Genomic DNA, 25,019 nt, shown 5'->3' with positions numbered 1-25,019 from the left:
AATTTATCCACATCCTTCTTGTAGTGTGGGGCCCAAAACTGGACACAGTACTCCAGATGAGGCCCTCACGTCCCTCGATCTGCTCGCTATGCCCCTACTTATACATCCCAAAATGCCATTGGCCTTCTTGGCAACAAGGGCACACTGCTGACTCATATCCAGCTTCTCGTCCACTGTCACCCCTAGGTCCTTTTCCGCAGAACTGCTGCCTAGCCATTCGGTCCCTAGTCTGTAGCTGTGCATTGGGTTCTTCCGTCCTAAGTGCATGACCCTGCACTTATCCTTATTGAACCTCATCAGATTTCTTTTGGCCCAGTCCTCCAATTTGTCTAGGTCCCTCTGTATCCTATCCCTGCCTTCCAGCGTATCTACCACTCCTCCCAGTTTAGTATCATCCGCAAATTTGCTGAGAGTGCAATCCACACCATCCTCCAGATCATTTATGAAGATATTGAACAAAACCGGCCCCAGGACCGACCCCTGGGGCACTCCACTTGACACCGGCTGCCAACTAGACATGGAGCCATTGATCACTACCCGTTGAGCCCGACAATCTAGCCAACTTTCTACCCACCTTATAGTGCATTCATCCAGCCCATACTTCTTTAACTTGCTGACAAGAATACTGTGGGAGACCGTGTCAAAAGCTTTGCTAAAGTCAAGATACAATACATCCACTGCTTTCCCTTCATCCACAGAACCAGTAATCTCATCATAGAAGGCGATTAGATTAGTCAGGCATGACCTTCCCTTGGTGAATCCATGCTGACTGTTCCTGATCACTTTCCTCTCATGTAAGTGCTTTAGGATTGATTCTTTGAGGACCTGCTCCATGATTTTTCCGGGGACTGAAGTGAGGCTGACTGGCCTGTAGTTCCCAGGATCCTCCTTCTTCCCTTTTTTAAAGATTGGCATTACATTAGCCTTTTGGTCACTTTCGTATTATTGTATTAGGTAATTGATACTCTGCAATATTCTGGTCTGGTTAAATCCAGACAAAATTGCAATATTTTGAAAGTGCACTGGGAAGAGTTGCTATAGCATGCATATCCAGCACATCAAGATATATTAGTACAGTATAGGTTAATATGGGAATAGCATAGCTCAAATATAGCATGCTCCCCAGAATAAGCATCCATTGATCTAAGCATTAACAGCAGGCATTGGTACAGATATAAGATAGCTTCAGATTTAATACAGAGTTCTCCTTTGCATTTTGTTTTTACTATACTCTGAGGAAATGAAAAACTAATACAATTTAAGAGACACTCTGTAGTCCTTGTTAACCTCCCATCAAGAACCTTAAGGTAAAGCACTACACTACAGTTATTCTGCTTTTCCAATAACTACATGTAAAGGTGAGCTCACCCAAAACCCCGATTACAAGGGGTAGGCGAGGCATCAGAATTTGAACCCAGATCCAGATCTAATTTTCACAGCTGGTCCCTATTTCTGTAACAGGTTGAATAAAACCCCAAATCCCAACATCCTGAGAGTCTGTTTTCAAAATCTTGGCTCCAAATTTTGCAGCTCAGGTCCTTGTCTAACATGTATATCAAAGCTGCAGCCACATAAAAGAAAAAGTGTTGGGTGGGGGAGAGGGATCAAGAGCAGGAGTTTAAATGCATATGGCCTCCAGCTGCGTTATGGGGTTCATCCACAAGGTATTCAGTTACAGTGGGAGACATGTTTGCCTGATATCACCCCATCAATGGTGCCTATAAGTCCTTCCCCAAAAGCATTCCAAGGTGCTTTATAACTATGTTAGTTTTTTAAAAAATTTTGACAGCACTTTACAAAGTCTGCTCACAGTAATGTAATAAACATAATAAAATTTTGAGATCCAGGGTACATCCTGAATTAATAGCCGGATGGGAGATGGGGTAGCACAAAGTCAAGCTGAGGCCAAAATAACCTCAGTTAGCTATTCATTTCCCAGGAAATACCTTGCACTGAGGTCTTTATTGCTATTAGAACCTGTTCAGAATTTTTTTCAGAAGGAAAATAAACGTTTCCCCCTGGTGCTGTCATGCCTCCTGAGTGTCGTGGAAATGATTTCTTTGAATAATGCTGATGCTGTTGACCTGGATACTTTTAAAGAACTTACAACCAGTAAAGCAGCAAATCCTTTTTTTTTTTTTTTTAAATTCCATTTTCACATACAAACACTCTTCGTAGGTTACAATACATCAAATTTTTATTTGGTTAGAATACAACAATAATGCTAGCCCCTGGAGAAGTATTTGAGCTGTGTTTCTAGTCCAGAAATTTAAACAACTTGAGAACGTAGTTTCGATTGTTTCAAACAAGGCAACGAGATATGTGTTCACTTCCACAAACTGGAACTGACAAGAGTAGGTCAAGATAAGTCACATCAAAAGACACAGTTAGTGAGGCGTAAATTGGTTAAGGGCATAACAGCTGTATTGTCCCTATTGAAGTTAAGTTTAAACGTTTCAACAAGGTACATTTCCCACACCAAATATGCCATCAGATGAAACAACAGAGGTAGCTTCAGAAAGGCAAAGCCACTTTTGATAACCTATATTCTCTTCCCTTCCCTTATATACAGTGCTAGAATTGCCCAACCCCTCTTGCAAGTCCCAGGCAGAACCTATGTGGTACAAAGAAGCACAGCAGACTTTCACTTCAACTGCTGGCACCAGAAGAAAGGAAATGGAGCTGTAGCAATGTGAAAGGTTGGTAATTTTTGGATTCTTTCCTCAGTACAAATCCTCCCTCTCACCCCCTTTCCACATACAAAAATGCCTTAAGGAAACCCTTCCCCCGTTAATATGTTTCCAAAACTATAGTGAGACTGATTTTTCATTTGTGTGGGGACAGGGAGATGTAATTACTTTCAACTTGCACTGTTTATCTACGTCTGTGTTACCCACCCACCTCATTAATGTCTCATAAATCTCACTGACGTTTGCAATTTTTCCTTCTTTCAATAAAAATACACATACATGCTTAGTTCAGCCCAGAGTCCACATCAGCTTCTGCCAATGTTGATGCAGCCACAGGGCTCCACGGTAAAAATCCCACTTGCAGAGGGAGATGAAGTAGCAGTGACAGAAAGAAGTTGCAATTGTCCCTCCACTACATGTGGGTGTGTAGGTAGCCAGTGCAGCTCAACGAGTGGGCGCCACTAAAGGATATGCTGACTCAGCACAGTTTCTTAGCAGGCTCAGTTTAACACTGCCCTTTCCCAGAAAATTCCCCCCAAGGGAGAGCAGGCAATGTCAACCCCACCTTCTCCACTCAAGATGAATCCCTCGTCCTTTCTGGTGCCAGAGATAATTGACACCTTCCACTATCCACATCAATGGAACTACCCATGTTCTTTAATGTTTATCTCTTTTATAGTTGCTAGGATCTGAATTGCTCTTTTGGGCCCCGATCCTCCAATTTAAAACATGTGAGCGGCCCCTGCACCTTGAGTCCCTCTGAAGCCAGTGGGGTGTTACAGAAGCCCACCTATGTGCTATCAATTGCACGACTGGGGCCTCAACTCTCTTCATTTCTGAAATTTCACTGGTGAGAAATGCGGAGCTCTCGGAGCTTTAAACACTAGTTTGTGAAAGCTATTTCTGTTGCAGAGGTGTTTTCTGTTTTGAACACTCTGCCTTTCTGCATATTCTAGCCCCCTTTTTAATGCGGCTGCTTCTTTTTTAGATGCTTTAGTACTTGGATTTTTACATTACTGATTTTATCCTGGTTTGTTCCTGTTCCTATTGTCTTAACTGTGAAGTGCTCCAAATACCTCAGCTGGCAGAGATGATGCTTTAAGAAGTAAAATCATTATATAAAATTATCATACAGTTAAACAATTGTAATGGCCACTTAGCTCTCCAGACAAAGCGAGTGTGCTGCCCATTTTACAGTTAGCAACCAAGGGATCTACAGCATTTTTAACTCCCACTTTCAACTTACTGAATTCATGGCTTCCTGATAAATACATGCACTATGAAGAAATTCTAGTTACAGTGCTCCAAGAGAGCATCAATTGTTAATGATATGTGTTATTTGCAATATGTTAACACTAACAACGTGGTAGGCGCTGTCCAACATACCAGAAGGGCAGCCCCTTGCCCAAATTTTTTTTTTCAGACATTACTATAAACGAGCAAAAAAGACAAACAGAGGTGATTTGGGATAGCTTTGATTTTAAAATGGACTTTGGCTTGCCCATTAATCACCAATAAAATCTGAGTCCTTTGGAATTAAAACAAATTAGAATGGCCAAGACTGAGGTTTAAAAATTGGCCACTGCATATGAAAAGTATTTTTTTCCAATCAGTTTCACAAGAATTTTTATTTCATGCCAAATAATGTAATTGCATTCAAGTGGGAACAGATTGTAAGCAACTTTGGTTTGTTTTTTTAAACGTATGTTATTTAATTTTTATTATCAATTTTCTGATAATCAGTACAATAATTCCTTTTAAAAGATACAGGGCCCAGTTCTGCAGCCCTTATTCACATGGGTCCCAATTCAAGAAAACTTCTATTTTTAGGGCCAACGCTTATGCACTTTCAGTCCTTTCCTGGATTGGGGTTGTGATATATCACTGAACCATGCAATTAGTCCTACTGATTCCTTGAAAAAGTATGTACTACTCAGTGTGAGTAAGGATTACACAGTATGCAATCAGCATTATGCACAGTATGCAAAACAGCATTAAGAAAAAGACAAGGAATGTAACATACCAATACTATATATTGATGCGTATGAGATCCATACAGGATCCGCATTAGGGGAACCAGAGGACCTCAAGATCATGTGGTAAACTCTAATACAAAAGCATTCTCCTTAAGGATTATTGATAGGGGAAAAAAAGAAATAAAAGAACAAAATCCCATATCAAATCCCCTCCACAAGACCTGGAAAGATAAAGCAAGTCAGCAGGACTGTATTCTGGAAATGCTTAACTGCTTTGCCCCACATTTTAAAGAAAATTTGTTTATTATTATTACTGTCAACATCTTCCCCAACAGTCAAAACATGCAATATTTTTCAAAGCCATTTCTGAAGGAGAATCTGCGTCTTTCCATTTCAGACAGGATTACTTTTTTGTGACCATCAGCTAAAAGCAGCTTTTTAAAAACTCCTTATTTGCAGCCTCAAGATTTTATTAGGGCCCGTTAAAAAAAATATATCTGTCAAAAATTAGGTTTTCGAGTAACACTAATTTTTCATGAAAGGAGTCTGCTTTCCACAGAAAAATGTCCACTTTTCCATCAAAAAAGCCTAACACAAAAAAAAATTATTCAGAAACGCCACCCTGGTTCCGCTTGAGAGTTGTCTTTCCATGGCGATGAGTACTGGATGCCTCATGCCTTCATCCTTTTCCATGGGTCAGGCTACCCAGCTAGACCACATCTCCTATGACTCACCACAACAAGAGAGGAGACCATAGTGCATCATGGAAGATGTTCTACTGCCAGACAGCCTGGCCTATAACGAAGAGTGGAGACATATCTCCCCCAGACCACAACTCACATGAGGCACTACAGCAGCACTTCCAAATAAAAATGTTCAGTGGACAGTTTTCCCGTTTTCTATTTTTTACCAAAAAGTTCAATCTTTCCGTGGAAGAAAACCTTATTTTCCAATGAGCTCTCACTAGAATTGTTATTTTTATAGCACTTAAGTCTGTGCTAGGCAATTTGCTTGCTCCCCACCTCAGAAGGTTTAATCCTGCACACACCTACTATACACATAGCACCTGTTATGGTACTATTCCCTCTTCAGTTTCACTACTTACAAAATTACGCAATACACCTGGAATAGCAGGGAGGGATGAGGTGATCCTGATTGCTTACAACTCTATATCCCCTTTAGTAATGGATTAGAAGCACTAAGGTTTAGTCAAAATCTCCTTTCATAAACATTTAAAAATAATATGGGATTTAGGACCACTTTGTCAGTGAGCCACTGCTTTGTGGGTGTGCAAAATTTGTGCAAGTGTCCACTTGCACCCCTTGAAACCTGCATATGTATATGCTAATTGTGCCTCTAGCTATTTGATTTCCTCACACATATGCAGGTTATACATAAAATAAGAGCTAGAGATAGAAACGTGTCTGCACAGGCATAATACAGTGCTAATGACTACTAAACCCTTAAGGGCCCACAGGGGCATTTATATTAAAAGAGATAGCAAAAGTATGTCCTGCATTTTGCTCAAGGAAATGAACAGTTTATATCCTCTCAGTGTTATGATCTTCAGATCTTTAACGGTGGCTTTCCTATTTCCAATTCAGCCATATTTATATTTGATGGAGGGAAAAGGTCAAATAGAGACGCTCTTGATCATCCAGTGTTCTGAACACTGTGGCCGATACTGCTGTTATTTCATCCAAATAAGGTGTAAGACTCCTTTACCTTCCTGATGCATGATAATAAAATACTGCGTTCTACAATGTATTCAAACTATATAATGTTTTTATTTGTTGTAATTGCTTCTCAGAAGTTCAAGGATATGCAAGTCTTCAACTGTATTCTTTATAACTTGGGCAAAATTATTGTCTCCCATACCCCTCCATCCTCACCTCTCAGTTCTAAATAGAGTTGGAACGATCATGACCGTTTTTATTTAGGATCTTCTAGCACTGTATCTTCCTAAAACATCTTTAGTTTTGCACTGACACCATCAATAGTGTCCACAGAGCTCCAAAAGCCATGTTTATTGTGGCAAAGGGTCATGTAGATAAATAGAGGAATTGGAGACAAGCTAGTAAGCTTTTCTTAGAGCATCATGATGGAGCTGTCATTTTCTAAAAGATCTTGATCCCACTGAAGAATAAAATAATTATCAAATTTTAAAAGTTAATAAAAAATAAGACTTATTCATTAGGATTAGAGCTGGTTGACAAATTTTCATTGGAGCAGTTTTCTATCTGCAAATGACATTCAATTAAAATACTCAAAGGGAACATGTCATTTTGATGATATTTTCTATGGGAAAATTTCAAAACAATTCACACTGGCATGTTTTGTCTAGTCTTTCTCATTTCATTTCATGTTTTGTCTAGTCTTTTGTCATTTTAATTTCAGTGTAAATCAATTTTAACGTTGCATTATAATTATAACATTTTATATTATATAATGTTTAGACATTATTAAAACAAAAACTTTTGATAAGGTTGCTGCAAGTTTTCCAAAAGAAAATATTTTTGGAATCTTCATTCCACAATAAATTTTGACTTTTCATCCCAATTTGAAATTCCATTTGCTGACTAGCTCTAATCGAAACAGTGCTTAACTGGAAAAGCCCCTCTATGCTTTCCTAGGGAACAGAGCTAACATTAGAATAATAAATGGCAGTGAGATCCTATAACAGCATGTGCTGACTCAGGAACTAACTTAGCACCCTGTCACTCAGTTCCCCACCAGTTTACATTAATTGAGCTCCGACTGAAAGACAAGGAGTTGGCAGAGGAGGCCAATTAATGGAGTGGAGATCCTGCTGAGGGGCTAACGGCATGGAAGACTCCCCAGCAGTTAGGACTATATAAGCAAACAGGAAGTTCTGGAAGGAGATGGAGAGATTAAGGAAGGCAGAGGTAGGCAGAACTGGTTGCTGCTATTACTGTACGGTACCCCAGAAGCAAGTGGGGAAGCTGGCTATGGACTGTAAACATAATATATAACCAAGCATAATATATACGTGGTGTTTAAGAAGAGCTGGAGTGATTGTGGTCAGTTACTGAGGCTGGAAAGTACTCTCAGGAGACAACCCAGGACAGATCCTAATTCAGAAAAGTATTTAGTATGAGCTTAAGTGCTTTCCTGGACAGGAGAATCAGGGCCTAAATGACTACTGCTTAATTAGGATAGTAATAGAACAATTTATGCTTAATGGGGACAGCTTCTGCCAGCACCAAATCATTAAGTAGCACTTCACCTAAGAAGAAAGTTCAAATGCTGTGGATATCATTTTCATTCAGTGCACTATGTTACTTAAAGAAAGTATCTTTTTTTTTTAAACTACCTCTTCTCTTAATTGGGATGGGCCACATAATTCTGTCTCAACTAAGACAACAGTATAGCAAGATAAGAATTTCTGCCCCAAAATCATCAGGAGAGGACAAAGGATGTTTTCAGAGGTCTTTTTCCCCAGCATACCCACAAAAAAGGCATCCATAATGTGAAGAGGCGCCATCCAAAATTACTGGCACTGATGCAAACCCCTAAAATGATTGTTTGAAAGAGGAAAGGACTTCACTTTGGCCCCTCTTTCTCGCAGTTATCTGCAGGACACAAATGCGGAGAGGGGCAAGCCATCTATAGCTGTAGAAGAGATGCAGTCGTCCCTGCTGCTGCGCATCCTCCTATAGGCATTATGCTTGCCATTTGTTTTCACTTGCATAATTTCTCTAGGTATTCCTGCTGAAGCAGTACACTTCTCTCCCCACATATACACAATACAAACAGAGCCACAATAGAGCCCTAAGGTCCAAGCTGCTTTACTCTCCCCTTCCAAAAAGGAATCCAGTAAAAATTTTAAAATAGGTCAAAATTTGGGCTAAGCTCTCCACTTCCTTGCCCCCGCCATTTAAATTTTCTAACTCTACCTGATTAGCTGATTTTTGCCATTTACAGTTCAGTGTTTCTACTTTCTCAGTTGCATTAAGATACCATTCACATTTGCTGATTCCTCTACTTTCCTGGTCAACTGCCTGAGAACTTTTCCACTTCTTTCCAAAAGGCACAAATGTAGTTTGCTTCTTTGAAGAACGCTCATTGCTCATGGAATATATTTGACTTGGAAACAGTCCCATTTCATCTTACTATGCTCTCAGATGTTAGCTCCTCTCGGTCACAAATCTTAATCCCTATTTTTATTGTTTTAAAGAAATCTACTAAAATTATGGATCATATATAAATCTGAAAACAGTAATTGTATATATTCCAAAAACTTTGAACTCATTCTCTACATTATTAAAATACAGACTTTTTTGAATGACTTGGGACAGTTCCTTATACCTCCCCATTTTATGGTCTACTGAAGAACACATTTTACAGTATATAAATCATATGAACAGCTCATTAATATTTGGAATTAATTTGCTACCCATGATATACAGCACCCTCCCTCACAACAAACATTTGACCTCTGGATTTTACAAAATTAAGAAAACATATTAGGTCTGCCATACTAATCCATTTCATTTTAAATTAAAAAAAAATTTCCGAGTGTCTTTACAGTCACCGGCAAAACATCTCAAAATTACACAACATAATAGGCTCTAAAGCCACTAGTGACCATTTTACACAAGGAGGAAATAATTTGTTATATAAATAAGATTTAAACACCTCACTATCAATCACTCTCTTTTCAAGACTTCAGCCTTGGAAAAACTGCTATACATCTGTACACAGATTTGCACATACCTAGAGAAGTGTAAAAAAAAAATCCCCAACATAAACCAACAGGACTTCCATCATACAGGAAAGCAAAGCTGAATTAGGCTAAATCCTCATTTTAAGGTTCCATATTATGAGGCAGCTGTAGTGTATCCTGACTTCTGCACAATGCTCAGTACTGAGTTCTACCCATTCTCTTCTCCTAAATGTTCTGTTCATCTCCTTTTCCAGCTGCAGAGGCTGCTCTAAGCTGCGCCAACCACCAATGGCCCCAAGGAACTGCTATCGTAGCTAGGGACAGCCAGAGTGGAGAGAAACAAGACAAGGCAAGCAGCCTGACAGCGGAAATGCTACAGAATCTGGAGCTCACCAGAGGATTCCACCTAGACAGGAAAGGTCCCCCACAAGCTGAATCAGACTGAGACAGCTTTAGAATGGCTTTGCACTGCTGATTCAGGGACATTCATATATTTTATGCCTTTTATTTCTGTATTTTTGGAGAAACAAGAATAAAGTGAAATTGCCCAAAATGTCAGAATCTGAACCTAGTCTGGTTCCAAGTAAGCTTTGGCGTGCATACCTCACTGAGACAAACAGAAGGGGAACAGGTAATTTCCCACCTTTGATGCTGCTGCTGTTTGACCAGAGAGTTTCCTGCAAGCTGTCAAGTCAGCCCCTTTTCCTCAGAAATGGAAAATCATGGGTGTATTGCTGGGATTATCTCAGAGTAAGCGCAAGGGTTCTCAACCAGCCAGCCAATTGAAATTGAAGGAGCAAAAAACAGAGCATAGAAAGATAAACTTTGACAAGGAAGCACAGGGTCACAGGAACTACCCAAGAAATGAGGCCTCAAAGGTGGGCATGGCCGCAGGTTGCTTGATGGTAAGTGCATTCTCAACTATATTTTAAGCCTTGAGATTCTGGCATGAACTAATGAAGTTCTGTCTTTGGGGAGTGATAGGAACATAGAGTTAATATTAAATCAGAAGAGTGGAGCTGTTAGAGATTGAATCGTTAAAATGATATACACTGACTTCAGTGGATATTAAAATCAGGGCTGGTCAAGGTAAGCATTTTCCTTTTTTTTTTTTTAAAGGTTTCATTTACTTGGAAAAAAAATTGTTTTTCCTATAGAAAAAACAAAAGGGATATGAAAAAGGGGAGAGACGACAAAACAAAAACAACAAACCAGAAAACCGAACAAGTCCTTTTTACTGAAAGACAGGAAATTTTGATCAGAACGCAAAATTTGGTTAAAAAGCCATTTTTCATCACAAATAGTTTTGAAGAAAAATTTCAAACCAGTTCTAATTAGAATGGGTTGATGAGATTGGTACCTGAGGGGCATGGCACAGTTATCCTTTACTAAATTTACTATGAGGTTGTCAAAGGGTAATGGATCATGGGGAGAAATTACTACATCACAAAATTATATTTTAAGCTGAGATATTAAAATAGCTTGCAGTTTTATTTTGCCTGTAGGCAAAATTATCACACTAATTTTTGGTTTTAGAACATAAACAGCAGATATTGAAGTATAATACACAGAGTATCACAAGCTATTTCTTGAGACAGCCCTCCAAAACTATATTGTGGATATTACAGACCCATGCTATTCTGAGATTTTCCCATCAATTAATTTAAAATCTGGCATGAAGAGACACATTCTTCAAACACACCATTCACACCAAACTATGGAATCAATTACACGTGCAGGAACAGTACCTCCTCTCTGGCTTGGTTCTGTGCCTTTGAGAATGCCGGCTGCCTCTCAACGTTCCTCTGTTCAGATGGCTGTCATTGTGGCCCGTAGAGGAAACTGAAACCCAAAGACCGCTCTGAAGCTGCTCCTCGTTTCTGTGAAGTGGCACGGACGTACGGATGGCAGAGATAACATGGCCGGAATAAGGGGTCAATGGATCTTCATGACGGCGGGAATGCTGGGGTGCGAGAGTTCTTTCCAAGGCTGGGTACTGTTGCCCTGGCCTAGAATAGCCCCTGTCGTGGTAATAGCTTGGGAGGCAGGGCCGGGTTTGCTCCATCACCCCACCACTGCAACTTCGAGAGCAAGCAGACCAGGGGCCCCAACTGCCCCATATGCCTGGGATTCCTGCACTGCTGTCTTCAGAACTTTGTTCTTCTATCCTCTGGGGAACCTGAGGACACAGATGGACAGAATTAGGGTAACTAGAAATTGCACTGCAATATAAAGGAAAGCTCTACTTTCCTTTTAAAAGCTATTAATTCCATCCTCATGGAAATTAAAACCAAACTGACTGGGAGCTGATTAATTTGTATTTATTCAGACGCTATGTCAGACATTTGCTTCACTCTGCTAGCAAAGGAGGTAGCATCCCTCCTAGAACCATCAACCCTTCAGACTAAAAGTTGTTTTTGGACTTTCTGGACAGGGCTGGATTTCCCTTTGGCCTCCACGGTGGAAAATGCTGCTCAGTGCAAAGTTCAGAAGCATGTAGATGGAAAACTATTTTTTTCCCTCCACATCAACAGCAAAGTCAGATGGGAGGGGAAATTAATTAAATAAAAAACCTCAAGTCACTTACCACACAGTGACTGAAAGACAACATACAAGATCAGAGTTACATTTTTGTTCTCTGTGACAGAGACTAAGATGTCTCTGCTTGTTTCTCCCCTGCTTGTGACTGAACAATAGTGATTGCAAGTGGTAGATTGAGGTTTACATGACATTTCAGACTGAACTTTTTACAGAAGCAGCAAAACCAAAGAGGACAAGAAAGCTGCATTATTGAAAAAGTGCACTGCATCCTCTTCTTTTTCTATTAATGCACTCTGCTATGGGCTGGATTGTAACCTTACAACTTCAGAAGTAGGTCAGGAACTGGATTATTAATCTACTTCCGCATTGTTCAGAGAGAGAAATAAGATGATGCAGCTTTAACAGGAGCAGCTTACTTCCCTCAGCTGCACAGCTTATTCCCCACTCACCTGCATGACATGAGGAGCAGCAGCCAACCCATGCCTGTTCTTCCTCATGCGCAGTGTCTAGCAAGGAGGATAGCCTGCACAGGGCAGTAATGGGTTTCCTAATTCCTCTGTATGGCCCAGGGTCACGACTGAGACCTTTTAGTACTGGGTTGAGTATTTCATATTTGAAATTCAAGAGTTAAGGCATTTTGATTAGACATAGTTCATGACAAGTTTATTTGCTCTTAATGAATGAGGCTTTGGTCTTCTAATCAAGTTTCCAAGGCAAATACTCATGATTATGGATATTCAGAAGTCTTTTTTACACAAATATCTTGTAATGTTTGCTGAAACTTGCTGTTTTAGGTAATGTTCCTGTCAATACATTTATTCACTAGTCTATCCACTGAACATGAATACAAGAACCACACACTCCAAGGAACATTTCACTTGGAATGTGAAAGATGGAATAGTCGTGAATAATTTGTTACTCCTTCATGTACAAATATGCAGCCATCTCAAGGATGAGCTTTTAAAAGATAGACACACAGATCTCTCTCTAGGTCACATTTTCTTCTCAAAGGATGGCCTCTTAATAACATAACTGCCATTAATGGTTTTGTTCCATGCATCATTATGTAGTAGGGGAGAGATTAACAACTAAATATTTGCCTCCAGTCAAAGTCTGATTGAACTGCAAACCCTCTCAGCCAGTCAGAGCACATTACTGAACAACTAGCTATAAACATGGGAAGGCTTTAGTGGAATGTGGTTTGCAAATATGGCTTGAATACACTATTACAAAATAACCCAAGCCAGAACAGGGTTTGTGGTGGACTATGTAACTGTCAGCTGTGGTCTACATAATCTGAAACATTTCCCCCCCTCTGAGGTTCCTCTCACTCTTTCATCACCAACCACATTAAAAAAAACAACCCTGCATTTAATTGTAACTAGCAAATAATAAAAAGCATCTGTATTAATGTGATGTGTTCTCAGTTTCTGCAATGTCACTTAGAAAATAGGAGCAGATGTCTCTCTATTTAATATTTCTTTTTCCATGGGTAGCCCATTTGGCATCAGTCTGTTAAATCCAATTGCCTGTACAACCGAATAACTACATAATGTCAAAATTATGAACAATATGCAACAAGGTACTGGTTTCTGGCAGTTATATTTGCATCTATTTCCAATAACAGAAGAGCACTGGCTCATAATATGACTAAACTTCTGAGTTATTCATCAATTTGCAGTTTCTTCACTGAATACTCACTATTTATTTTTGAACACTGGGTTAACACAGCACTATCGTAAATATAAAACTGCCCCATGTTAGATTAAGATAATCATCCATCATCTTTCTTGCACTCAGCCCTAGTTTGCTGTGAAATTTACTTGTCATGGAAGTAAACGTTCATTCTCATCAGAAACATCAAATTGATCAGCAATCAAATTGATTGCTTAGTTGTCATTTTTATGGTGATTCACTGCAACTTTTTGCAAAGCCACAGGCATTCATCCAGGCAACGATTAGTATCTATCGGTTTGCAAACAAGCTCAAACAATCACTTAAAAATGAAGCATTTTGTTCCGTAGAAAGAGAAACAGACATAAACATGACAAGTGTTGACCTGCCAGAGAAAGACCCTCCTGTCTGTCAGACCTCAATATAGCAAGAATAGTTTCAGATAAAATTAAACTTTGACTGACTAAAGGCAGCGGAAAAGTAGTTTCACCCATCTTAATGTCTAGTTTTACTGCTGAGATAGCACTGCCGGCTTTAATCTAGGTATTTAAATCAGAAGGTAATAAAACAAAAAAGTCTAGCATGTCTTATACTCTGGTATATTCATTAATGACTTATGCACACAGGTTGGGGAAATTCTGGGAAAAGGGGAAGTTTAGATAGCAGATCTGACAGCATTTACATAGCACATTTCATCTTCAAAGCACTTTACAAACATTAACTAAATCCTCACATCAGTCCTATCAGGTAACTGAGTGAGCATAATTCCCAGTTTGCAGACTGGGAAAACAGAGATTTTGATTTGCCCAAGGCTGCAAAGGAGTTGGAGTCTGAGGGCTCATATACATACCACTGCAGTTTGGACTACATAAACCTCTTTAAACTGAACTACACTAATTCAAACTATGTACCTTTTAGTTCACACCCACAGCATCCACACGGAGAACTTACAATACAGCACACTAGCATGTATTCACCCCCACACACCTGCCCCCAGTTCTAAATACAGGGCTTTGTAGACATAGCCTAAGACGACCTATGTAATCAGAGGTCCCTGGCTCCGAATCCTATGCTCTAACCATGCCTCTGTTACTCTCCCTTCAAGACTTCAGTTGTCCCTTGTGTAATATGTATTTGCCTGAAGGAAGAACCTGACAAGAGATAGTGGGAGCGCTCCTTTTCTTTATCACTATGACCTTTTGTTTGCAGTTAAAATTATCTAGAGTTCTTATAACATTTATTTCCTCCCCTGCATATGTGTCGGGGAGAATGTGAAACACATGGTGAACATAGTACCTTTCTCCACTAACCTAAATCAATCTGTCTACAGATTTGACAAATGGAAAACGTCAATTAGGCCATTTAGTCCATCTTCCTGCAGAGAAGGATTGCTTCCTACTGTATATTAACTAGTATTATCCAGTCTAATTGTAAATGCACCAAAGAGCTTGTCCTCTTCTTTTACTCATGAAAAAAATCTATCATTCTTCTGAAACAAAAACTGCAATACAGACAAACAGCAGCTTCTTAAAACCTAAGGTCAGAGATTTTCTAAAATCCCCCCCAACCCTCGTAAAATAACTTTTCTACATATAAAAATATGCCTAATTTAAACTCCAAAATGTCATGAATTTCCTGGGCCAGAAGCAAGTTCAAGGAAAGATAGAGGAAAATCTAGCCTTCCAGTGGTATAAGTCTCCCAATTCTAACTGCTGGGTTGTGAGATATTAGATCTTAGATCTGTCACAGCAAACAACAACTGACAATTGTTTGTCCCGGGCATCGAGCTTAGAGAAATGTTGTTGGCAATTCCATATTTGGGGGAAAGCAACTGGCTGCTCAAAGCTGCTCAAAGATTTAGACTGTTCAAATTAGCCTCAGCAAAGATGGAGCAGTGGGCAGAGTGCAGGGGAAGTGCATACTGAACACAGTTTATTATTACTAAATAATAATAAGGGTAGGATTTTCAAAGCCTGAGAGTTAGGCACCCAGTTTAATAGGATTTGTCCATTAATACCCTTAAACTCTTTTGGAAATCTGAGCCACAGCTTGGATGAGAATTGCTCAGGGATGTGGTACTACAGGTGTCAGTCTGAGTTACAGAACGGATGTTTTATGTAACCACTCAAAAAAATTACAAGTGCACAATCAGGGAACGATTCAACATATTAAAAATTCACAAGTTTAAAGTCTGGTCTCTTGTAGCCCTTGTGAGAGGTAAAACAGGGGTTTTGCAACATAGAAAAGGGGAGATGCTCAGGCACCCACCAGAGCCCATCACACACTGGTCCCAGAAAGACTCAGATTTTGGACTTTAAATATGTGGGTGTAAACACCTCTAAAATAACCTGAAAAGGGTCTTCTATCCCTAAAGTGTACAGGGATTTAATAAATCCCTCTATGCCTGGTATAGTGGGACTCATGGTAACTAAGGCACCTGATTTTATAGGTTCGGAGATAAAAAAAAAAAGTCCCTATAAAATATTTTAAAATTTTATAAAACATGTTTGTGGGGTCTGGAACGTTAATGATGCTGTGACCTTCAAGAGCTGTGACAGTGTATGGCAAAGTTCAAGGACATCAGCTGCCTCTGGAGCTGGGGTGGATACCAAACTGAACAACAAAGAGGTGCTGGTTACAGTTTGTAAACAGGAACTGTACTAACTCAACTCATTTGTGTTTTATTTAATCATTTGTATTCTTCTTACCCAATAAAAGTCACTGTAGTTAATTACAAAGGCATGACTACCTTATTTGGAGCTAGAGACCACTCCTAAAACAGTTTTTCTGAAATGTGCCATAATCAGAATACATAATGAAGCTGAATAGCAAAGGATTTATCAGCATTCATTTAGGGTTATTTGCATTACTTATTTGTAATTCACACGCCTCTCCCAACCTCATTCCGGTAAGACTGACACTGTTCCACACCACCCTCTACTCTGTAGTAGAAAGCTATATTTTTTTGTGGCAGGAGTCATTAGGACCATGTCACCAGTATCTCTTAATTGAAAGTGTGTGTGTGTGTGTGTGTGCTCTTAAGCTAGAGGACAAATCCCATATAGCCTTCAGCTGTATTTGAACCCACCCAAGTATAATCATGAGACTTGATCCGTGCCCAAGAGAAGACTAAAAATGTGCCCAAGATTAACAAACGAAAGTCTCTCTCTATAGCAACAGAGAAAAAAGCCACAAACATACCCCAACATTATGAAATATGCAGTCAGGCAAACTGTTAATATACAGGACTGATATTGTGGGAAGTCTTCATCTTAAGTATAACTAGCAGCAGATATCTACAAAACCTGAAATTGATGAAGGGAACTATCTAGGAGAGCAAAAGATTAAATTAATCTAACCTGGTTGAAATAGAATCATGAACTAGATCTCAGGACCAAACTCAATCCCAGCTTAAGCAGGTGCAACTCTGTTGATTTAAATAGGAGCTGCTGGATGCTCAGCACTTCAGAAGAATCACGTTACTTATTTAAGAGCTTAACACTAGGTTTTGTGTAGGTTGGTGGGCTCTTTTATCAGTCAAGGAAAGAACCAACACCAGAGCCAAGTCTGTTTCGGGCACTTGCCTTAATTCATTGGTTAAACCAAATACATGGACAACATATCTAGCTAAAGTAGTTCCTCTGCTCCACCTTGTCTACAGTGCTCAGAGATATGGTCCTCCCCTGTCTCAGTCCCTCCAGATCTCTGCCCTGACTCAGGAACTTCCTGCAGTCACCTATCTTCTCCTTCAATTCTTATGTTCCAGGCCCTCTACCTGGGAGTCACCTAACAGCTAGGTTTTCCCCCCTATTGGAGAAGGCTTCTGATAGTTCACTAGACCAGCTGAGCTCTTGCTTTTATAAAAACCAGGTCCTCTTCAGGCTATCAGCTGACCCTTAGCCCCACAGCCTCAGCTGGGATGCAGCTAATTAGTCACATGTGGGGCAGCTCCATTTCCCCTTAAAGGGTCAGTAATCCCAACACACACTTTCTTGACCTTAATACATTCAAGTTCTTAACTGCACATGAAGACTGATGAAGTATACAGGCAGTTAATTAACCCTGTATGTTAGGGAAATTTACAAGCTCAGCTGTTGAAGCTGGAAGAGAGGGTAAGATTAGGAGGATTAATCACTTTAGAGCAAGGGGTATTGGGTCTTGTAAAGGTGCAGCCAGCTGCCTAGCTCCAGACACAGGAATTTACAGCACTTTTGTACAGTAGCTCCATAAATTCATTAGCTTCAGAGAAGTTTACAAGCTCCTCTGACAATGCATGCTGAGCACATAAACCAAAGAACTGCAGTGTAAGGAATTGACACATACAGCTGATAGAAAATTTTTAAAGAAATATTATGGACAATAGTTTCATCAGGTTCAGGGTTGAATTTCTGGAGGGAGGGAAACAGAGTGACAGAATAGCCAATAACCTAGTGTTTACAGTGCTTGTCTGGGATGTGGGAAAACCAGGTTCAACTCCCTGCTCAGCCCAATTTGGAGCCAGTACCCCAACCAGGTTACTGGCTATTTGGGCGGAGGGGGCAGTATTTAAAAAACACAAGTTTTCTAAAGGTCTCATTTTTGTTTCATGTTAAACAATTTCAAAACCTGGAATTATTTTGCAAAATGTTTCTTGGCCAGCTCTATGGACAAGTTCCATTCATGAAGGCTCAGAGCTTGTAAGCTGCACATCTCTAGATTTTTCTCTTGAGAAAACCAGAGGAATGAAAAGAACATATACTCATCCTAATAGTATGTTAAAAATGTGAAATAAAGCACTCAAAAAAGATAAATAGAGTTCAAGATTTAGTTTCTCTTATAATTTTAACTCCCAAAAGTTGCACATATATAATATTTTGTTCTCTTATTTTCCTAGTAAAATGTAAACTTTAAAGCATTGTTATTAATGTGTACAATCTTAGCATATGTTATGGAAGGAAATGTAATATGATAGATTGTGTGTGCTTTATTACTTTATATATTATTCTCAAAAACATTATGAAACCAAAGCATCTAGAAATGGGTCACATGCAACTATTATTGACATTACAATAGTACCTGAAATCCCCAACAAGGGATCACGGACTCATTGTGCTGGGCACTGTACAAATGGTGGGGGTGGGAGGAAAAAGGGGGAAAAAAACAAAAAGGAAAAAAAAAACAACCACCACCTTAGAGAGTTTACAGTCTGGACAAGAGTCCTTCAGTGAAATCCTCAACCAGGGGTCTCAAATACGTGGCCTGCAGAGTTATTTCCTATTTCCTGTGGTCCGTCACAGGCGCCGACTCCACCGGCAGCCAAGCTCCCCTTACCCCTTCGAGTACACCACATCCCTGCTCCTCCACCTGCCTCACAGCGCTTCCTACAGCCAAACAACTGTTTGGCAGCACTTAGGACTTTCCAGGAGGGAGGGGGAGGAGCAGGGATGTGGCATGCTCAGGGGAGGAGGCGGAAAAGAGGCAGGGCTGGGGCAGGGATTTGGGGAAGGGGTTGGAATGGGGACAGGTAAGGGGTGGGAATAGGTGGAGCAGGGGCAGGGCCTCATGGAAGGGGTGGAGTGGGGGTGGGGCCGGGGGCAGAGGGAGGGGGCTTTAACCGGAGTAATTCTAAAAGTACATGCGTGTTTAGTGGTCTGAGTGAGCTGCATTACTAAGTGTTTCTATTTTATTAAAATTCCTCTTCGCATTACAGTTTTTAAAAAGTTAATACATTGACTTTTAATAGCATACTATATTACTCTTCATTTTTTTCATTTTTGACTATGCTTTTGTATCGTTGTATGAAAAGGTTTCAGTGTTGCGGCCCTCGGGCCAATGTACTAGCCCTCATGTGGCCCTCGTGGTGATTTGAGTTTGAGATCTCTGTCCTAGGCCCTATGAAATCAATGGCAAAACTCCCTTTGGAGCCAGGATTTCAACCCCTGAACGTCCAATGTGCCGAACACCTCCTGTCAGGTGCTAAGTGCAAAAATCAGTCATTCCAGGATTAAATTTTACTGTAAAAAATGTCCTTAAGGAATCATGGCAATATAATAGTTGAGGAATATCACACGGCTCGCTCCCAGCAGGGCACCCTTGAGCAGTCAACCATGGCAATACAGGTGAATCCTGCTTCAGCTTCCTCCTTGCTGTCCGTGGGGTCAACCAAGTTGCCATCTTTTCTCCCACAGATCAGACAGATGGTCAACTACCACACATGAGAGAAGAATGATGTTCTTCTTCAAGTCCAACTCAAGCCCTAAGTCTGGGGGTTATTTTTTAGTACAATTCCAATTCCTCTAAATCACCAACCTGCAAAGTACAACAGATGCAAAGGCAGTAGTTTTCCATCCCTACTCCAGGGATGCCATCTCCAGGTCACCCACCCAAGAGTCTACAACCAGCCTGTTCTGACTTACTCTACCCTTATTCCAGGGCCCATTTTCCATCTACCTGGGATTGAACAAACCCAGTTCTGTAATTCCTGTGCCTCTGTTCCAGAGCCTCCACACCACTAGACATTCTTCACACTTATTACCATTCTGTCGCATCCCTCACCTCAGGGCTTCTACAAGACGGCTTCCTGAAGCATTCCACTCCTCAAACCCCTTCCAATGAGAGTCCTAACCCTGCTGAACAATTCCAAAATCAGCCTCTTGCTCTTTGGTTTGGCCTGCCCTTGGCTGAGCCAGTTCTTCCCTTTTACCTAGGGATCTCCACACAAGCCTTCTACCTGGCATGTTTCCCTAGCTCTGGCCAGTACTGTCCCACTGACTCCTCAGTTCTCTCTCATTCACCCCAAATATGGTTTTTTCCCTCTCTCCAGACTCATGCAACTCTCCCCAAGCAACTTCTACTAGTGCCCTGCTACTTCCTGTTCCTCCTCTTCCTACGTACTGCCCAGCTTTTTTGAGAAGCCATGTGAATTCAACCAGGCCCTACTGCGAGGCAGCTAATTAGTCCTATTCCCTGGGCCTGATCCCTCCTAAAGGGGCAACTCACCCTGTAACAGGGACCAAATCCCTATTTTCTTAAACAACTCAATAAAATTCTCCTTAGACAGCACAGCAAAAGAAGGTTTTTAAGAGGAACTTAAATCTGAATAATATAGGGACCAGCAGGCCAACCAAGTGAGGGAGCTCTTGACTCTGAGGAAAAAAAGAAACAAAAGTTATTGCTGGAATAACTGACATACAAATGGACAAGAGAAGGAATGCTGGCAGAGTGGAGGCAGCAGGGGGCAATAAAGGAGGATGAACAGGGAGGAGCAGAGTTGGATAAGGTTTTGAATGTGAATGGGAAGCTAATGGAGGGATTCAAATAGAGGAGTAGTCAGTGATGCCAACTCTTATGATTTGACTGCAAGTCTCATGATATTTGCGTTTTTTCTTAAAACTTCAGCTTCTGGAGTCATGTGATTATATCAGAATCTCAGGGGTTTTTTGTTTTGTTTTTTAAATGCAACATTTTAGCCCTCATGGTTGCACAGAAAACCCTTAGCACATTGGCCTTGTAGAAATCTTAAATAGCAGAAGGCAAAGAAAAAAATACCAGAATTTATTTATTTGAAATCATTACTTTAATGCCAATCTCATCATTTTTTGTGGCCTGGTTCACAATTACTGAATACCTGGTGTTGACAATACTGTGATGTGGTTAAATTAGATAATAAGAGGTACTGTGATTTCACATAATTAGTCTTCTAGGTTTTAACTCAGCAAAATATGTAAGCATATGCCTACATTTAAATCTCATTGACTACTCAGATGATTAAAATGAAACACATACTTAAGTACAGTGCTAAATTGGGGCTTTAGTTAAAAAATAGGTAGAAATCCTTTTGTAGGAAATGAAGTCCAAAGTTTCCTATGTAGCAGAATTTAGAAAATAATAATTAGCACAAGGTAATAGGACCTTGTCCCTTCTCCTTATATAAAACAAAATAATTTAGATGTATTGGCTTACTAGCTAATAATACAGTTAAGTACAGTCTGACTAACTTCCACAGCTATAGCGTATTTTTTTTGTGCTGGAATCCAGCTACCAGAATTTACACATTTGCTCAATTGCAATATATGTATATTTATTAAATACAAATCTAGATGCAATGCATTACTGATATTGAGAAATCAAATACTGGAATATCAGAAAAAAAGTATTTCTATCACAACCTTAGGCTGGCTACATGGAACAGCCTGTGTAATTCATGGTGTACACTGAAAGATAATTACGTATTTACTGAGTTCTTGCACATGCACATGCAACTGCTGCTGAGGTCAATAGGAGCTGTACAAGTGTATCTGATGGTAGATTTTGGCAATCTGTTTTTAATAAAACCCTCCTTAACCATAATGGTTAACCAGGGGAGGCAAATAGGATGCATGTTGCAAGGGGTCTGGGGGAACACAGAGGAGAATACGGAAATGCAAGAGATTAAACATTCTCCATGTGGATAAAAGCCTCCCGCTCTTCTCTTCCAGTATCCACTGCTGCTATATCTCACGGATGTATCATTCCCCATAGACACCCTCCTATAGACTTCCTTCACACAACTCTCAGTCTACCTGGAGAACTCCTTGCCAGACGATGTTGTAAAGACCAAGACTATAGCAGGGTTCAAAAAAGAACTAGTTAAGTTCATGGAGAATAGGTCTAACAATGGCTATTAGCCAGGATGGACAGGGATGGTGTCCCTAGCCTCTGTTTGCCAGAAGCTGGGAACGGGTGATTGGGGATGGATCACTTGATGATTACCTGTTCTGCTCATTCCCTCTAGGGCACCTGGCATTAGCCACTATCGGAAGATGGACCTTTGGTCTGACCCAGTATGGAGGTTCTTATGCTTACAGCCAAAGGAGGGGAACTCCGCTTTGGTGGGCCACAAACTCTGTCAAGAAGGGCTCTCATCCTGTTAAACTCCAACCCAGCTTAAACTTTTGGCTTTTCCATTTAAAAAGAAAAGGAAGATTTGTAAACAAACTTTTTTAAAAAAGACAGACAGGGTTAAAAGTGGATATCCACAGAATCCAGACAACAGTCCCTAAAACACAGTATACATTGTTTGGTGGTGGGGGGGAATCCTTTACAAAAGACTTAGAAAAAGTCTGGAAATGAACAGCTATGGATCCAGCCAGTTTCCACGGCCATATAATCCATCACCATCGCCACCGCACACATATACATAATGCTCATGCAATCCCAAAATTGCCCCAAAGAAAATGTGTACAAAAATGCAAAAAGGTGAAACTATCTAATAAGTAGCAGATTATCAAAAACCCATCTATTATATTTACTACTGCATATATTTTGAAAATTTTCTTGGTATGCAATGTTAAGTTTAAGTGGGTGGTGTAAATCAGAGGTGGGAACAGTGAGTGATGTAGAATGATACGACAACAGGGAACTGGACGGATACCTTAGTGTAAAAGTCTGTCAGTGTTCTCCTGAAAACCCACTCTATCAGCAGGTGGCTAGAGGATGTCAAGTGGGTCTTGCTGACTCACTAGTGCAGATTCCTCCACTCAGATATAAAATAGATGTCTGTGGCACTCTAGAGAATGAGGGGAGTAAGGGTAAAAAACTAATATATTTTAATTGTGTAGCAAGAGGTTTTTATGAATAATAATAATAGTAATAATAGCTAGCTCTTATCAGCAAATCTCAAATCGGTTGATAAAGGAGGTCAAGATCACCCCATTTCACAGATGGAGAAACTGAGGCACAGGAGGGGGACATGAATAAAAGTGAAAACAGTCAGCTTTGGAGCTATGAAATATGTTGAGTATATGGGGATTTATTTAAGTATACTTAAATCTACTATTTATTTAGCTCTAATTCTTAAGATAATCAATTAATATTTGTATTCCTCCCCTGCCTCCCAAAAAGTAGTAATACTATTACAAGTTAGAATTGTAGCAAATTGGAAATTGACCTCTTAATAAGAAAAGCGGATTTTACAATACCTACTCACATCTTTCTAACTTTACATATATTTATGTAAATTATAAGGGAGCAAAGTTGAGACTGAGTGGAATGGTACAACTTGCATGGGTTAATAATAAGGGGAGAATATGTGGCTTGAGTTAGGCAGCTGTATACCTTCATTGTTCATTTCCAGACTTTTGAGGATTTGGGGATTTTAAGTTATTCTATGGAAATTTGAATACTTTTCTAGCTTTTACGGCAGATTCCATTGTTTCAACCTAAAACTATTTCCTTATGAAAACTTTGTTTACTAATAAGACTTAGAGATTTTTATCAGAGCTCTCAGAGGACTTTCACCCCTTATGCCATGTTATAATTAACCTTTGTTTATATTTTATGAAATATGCCCTCGGTAGGTTGACATAGGTTGCCTGTAGAACAGAAAAGCAGTTTCTCATGCCTTCATATATTTCCAATATGTATAAGCACTTTGGCTCCAAATCAAAAATTTCACTGCAACCACCAATCCATAAGCTATTAAAAATCCAGTGCAATTTCTATTGCCTCTATTAGACAAGGAAGAAACAAGATCCACATCTCGGGATTTAGACAGCAGTTGTTGAAACTATGTGAGAATGTCCCAGAAGAGGAAATAACACTAGTATTTTAAGCCAGAAATATTTCACATCTAACTGGTTGTGCATGAAACTGAAGATGTACTAATGTTTCATAAATTATAATTTCCTAATATTTTATAATATTTGGTCATATTAAAACTGGATGGGTATGGGAATAAACACTTGGGTAAATATACCTCACAGAGCAATGAACATGTTAGCTTTATCTTTATAGTAATCTAGTAAATTCTCACCACCTGCACTCAAGGACAGAGACCTCTTCTGTTTTGTGATTTCTGCATGACCCCACTGGCCTCAACTCTTCAGAGAGCCACAACTGGCTCCCTGATGCTTCCCATGCCAGTGAGCCGAGCCATCCTTACTATCCATTTAGCCCAAGATGACTAACTTTTATTTCCCTCAAATCAACCCACTCTCCCCTCCTCCTCAAAAGCTTGGGAGAACATGTAACTCTTGCAACCCAGTCTAGCACCTGGTAGCTCTGTCAGACCTGGGGTGGGGGTGGGGGGGTAGCTGTTTCTAAGGCTTCTTAGAAACAAGACTTCTTACTAAGAACACATTGCACCATTTCCCTTCTCTCTAAACTGAGATCCTGATGGCTCAAGAGCCTCACTGGATATTTTCTTTCGTTGTACCACACAAGAAGTAGCCTCTAAGCTAGCTGGGAGTTAAACAATTTTGGGATCTCAAGGTCATGAGGAAAAAGAGGAAGTATAGTAGTGGTTAGAGGACTAGTAGAGGTCAACATATTTTTCCTCGGTCAGGTCAAGAATCAAATCAAGCCAAATATTTAGAAATTGAATGGATTTGTATACAAACTAACTACATTTTAGGGAATTTCAAATCCCTAATTGTAAATTTGCAAATGCTATGCTTAATTGAATAAAGATAATTTTTAAAATATCTTATGAAG

The 25,019-nt window shown here is 39.9% G+C and overlaps 1 protein-coding gene across 1 annotated transcript in view; it reads right to left on the bottom strand.

Annotated features, from left to right (window-relative positions):
- Nucleotides 1–25,019, bottom strand: part of THSD4 (thrombospondin type 1 domain containing 4) — a 589,516-nt gene that overhangs the window by 546,921 nt on the left and 17,576 nt on the right. The window contains exon 3 of the mRNA XM_077828709.1: nucleotides 11,102–11,532. Within this exon, the coding sequence (XP_077684835.1) occupies nucleotides 11,102–11,532 (431 nt within the window). The remainder of the gene's footprint in view (nucleotides 1–11,101; nucleotides 11,533–25,019) is intronic.

This window comes from Eretmochelys imbricata, chromosome 10 (genome assembly GCF_965152235.1).
Source record: "Eretmochelys imbricata isolate rEreImb1 chromosome 10, rEreImb1.hap1, whole genome shotgun sequence".
NCBI classification, from domain to species: domain Eukaryota; kingdom Metazoa; phylum Chordata; order Testudines; family Cheloniidae; genus Eretmochelys; species Eretmochelys imbricata.
The sequence above is the reverse complement of the archived record's forward strand: the minus strand, read 5'-3'. Positions and strand labels throughout refer to the sequence as shown.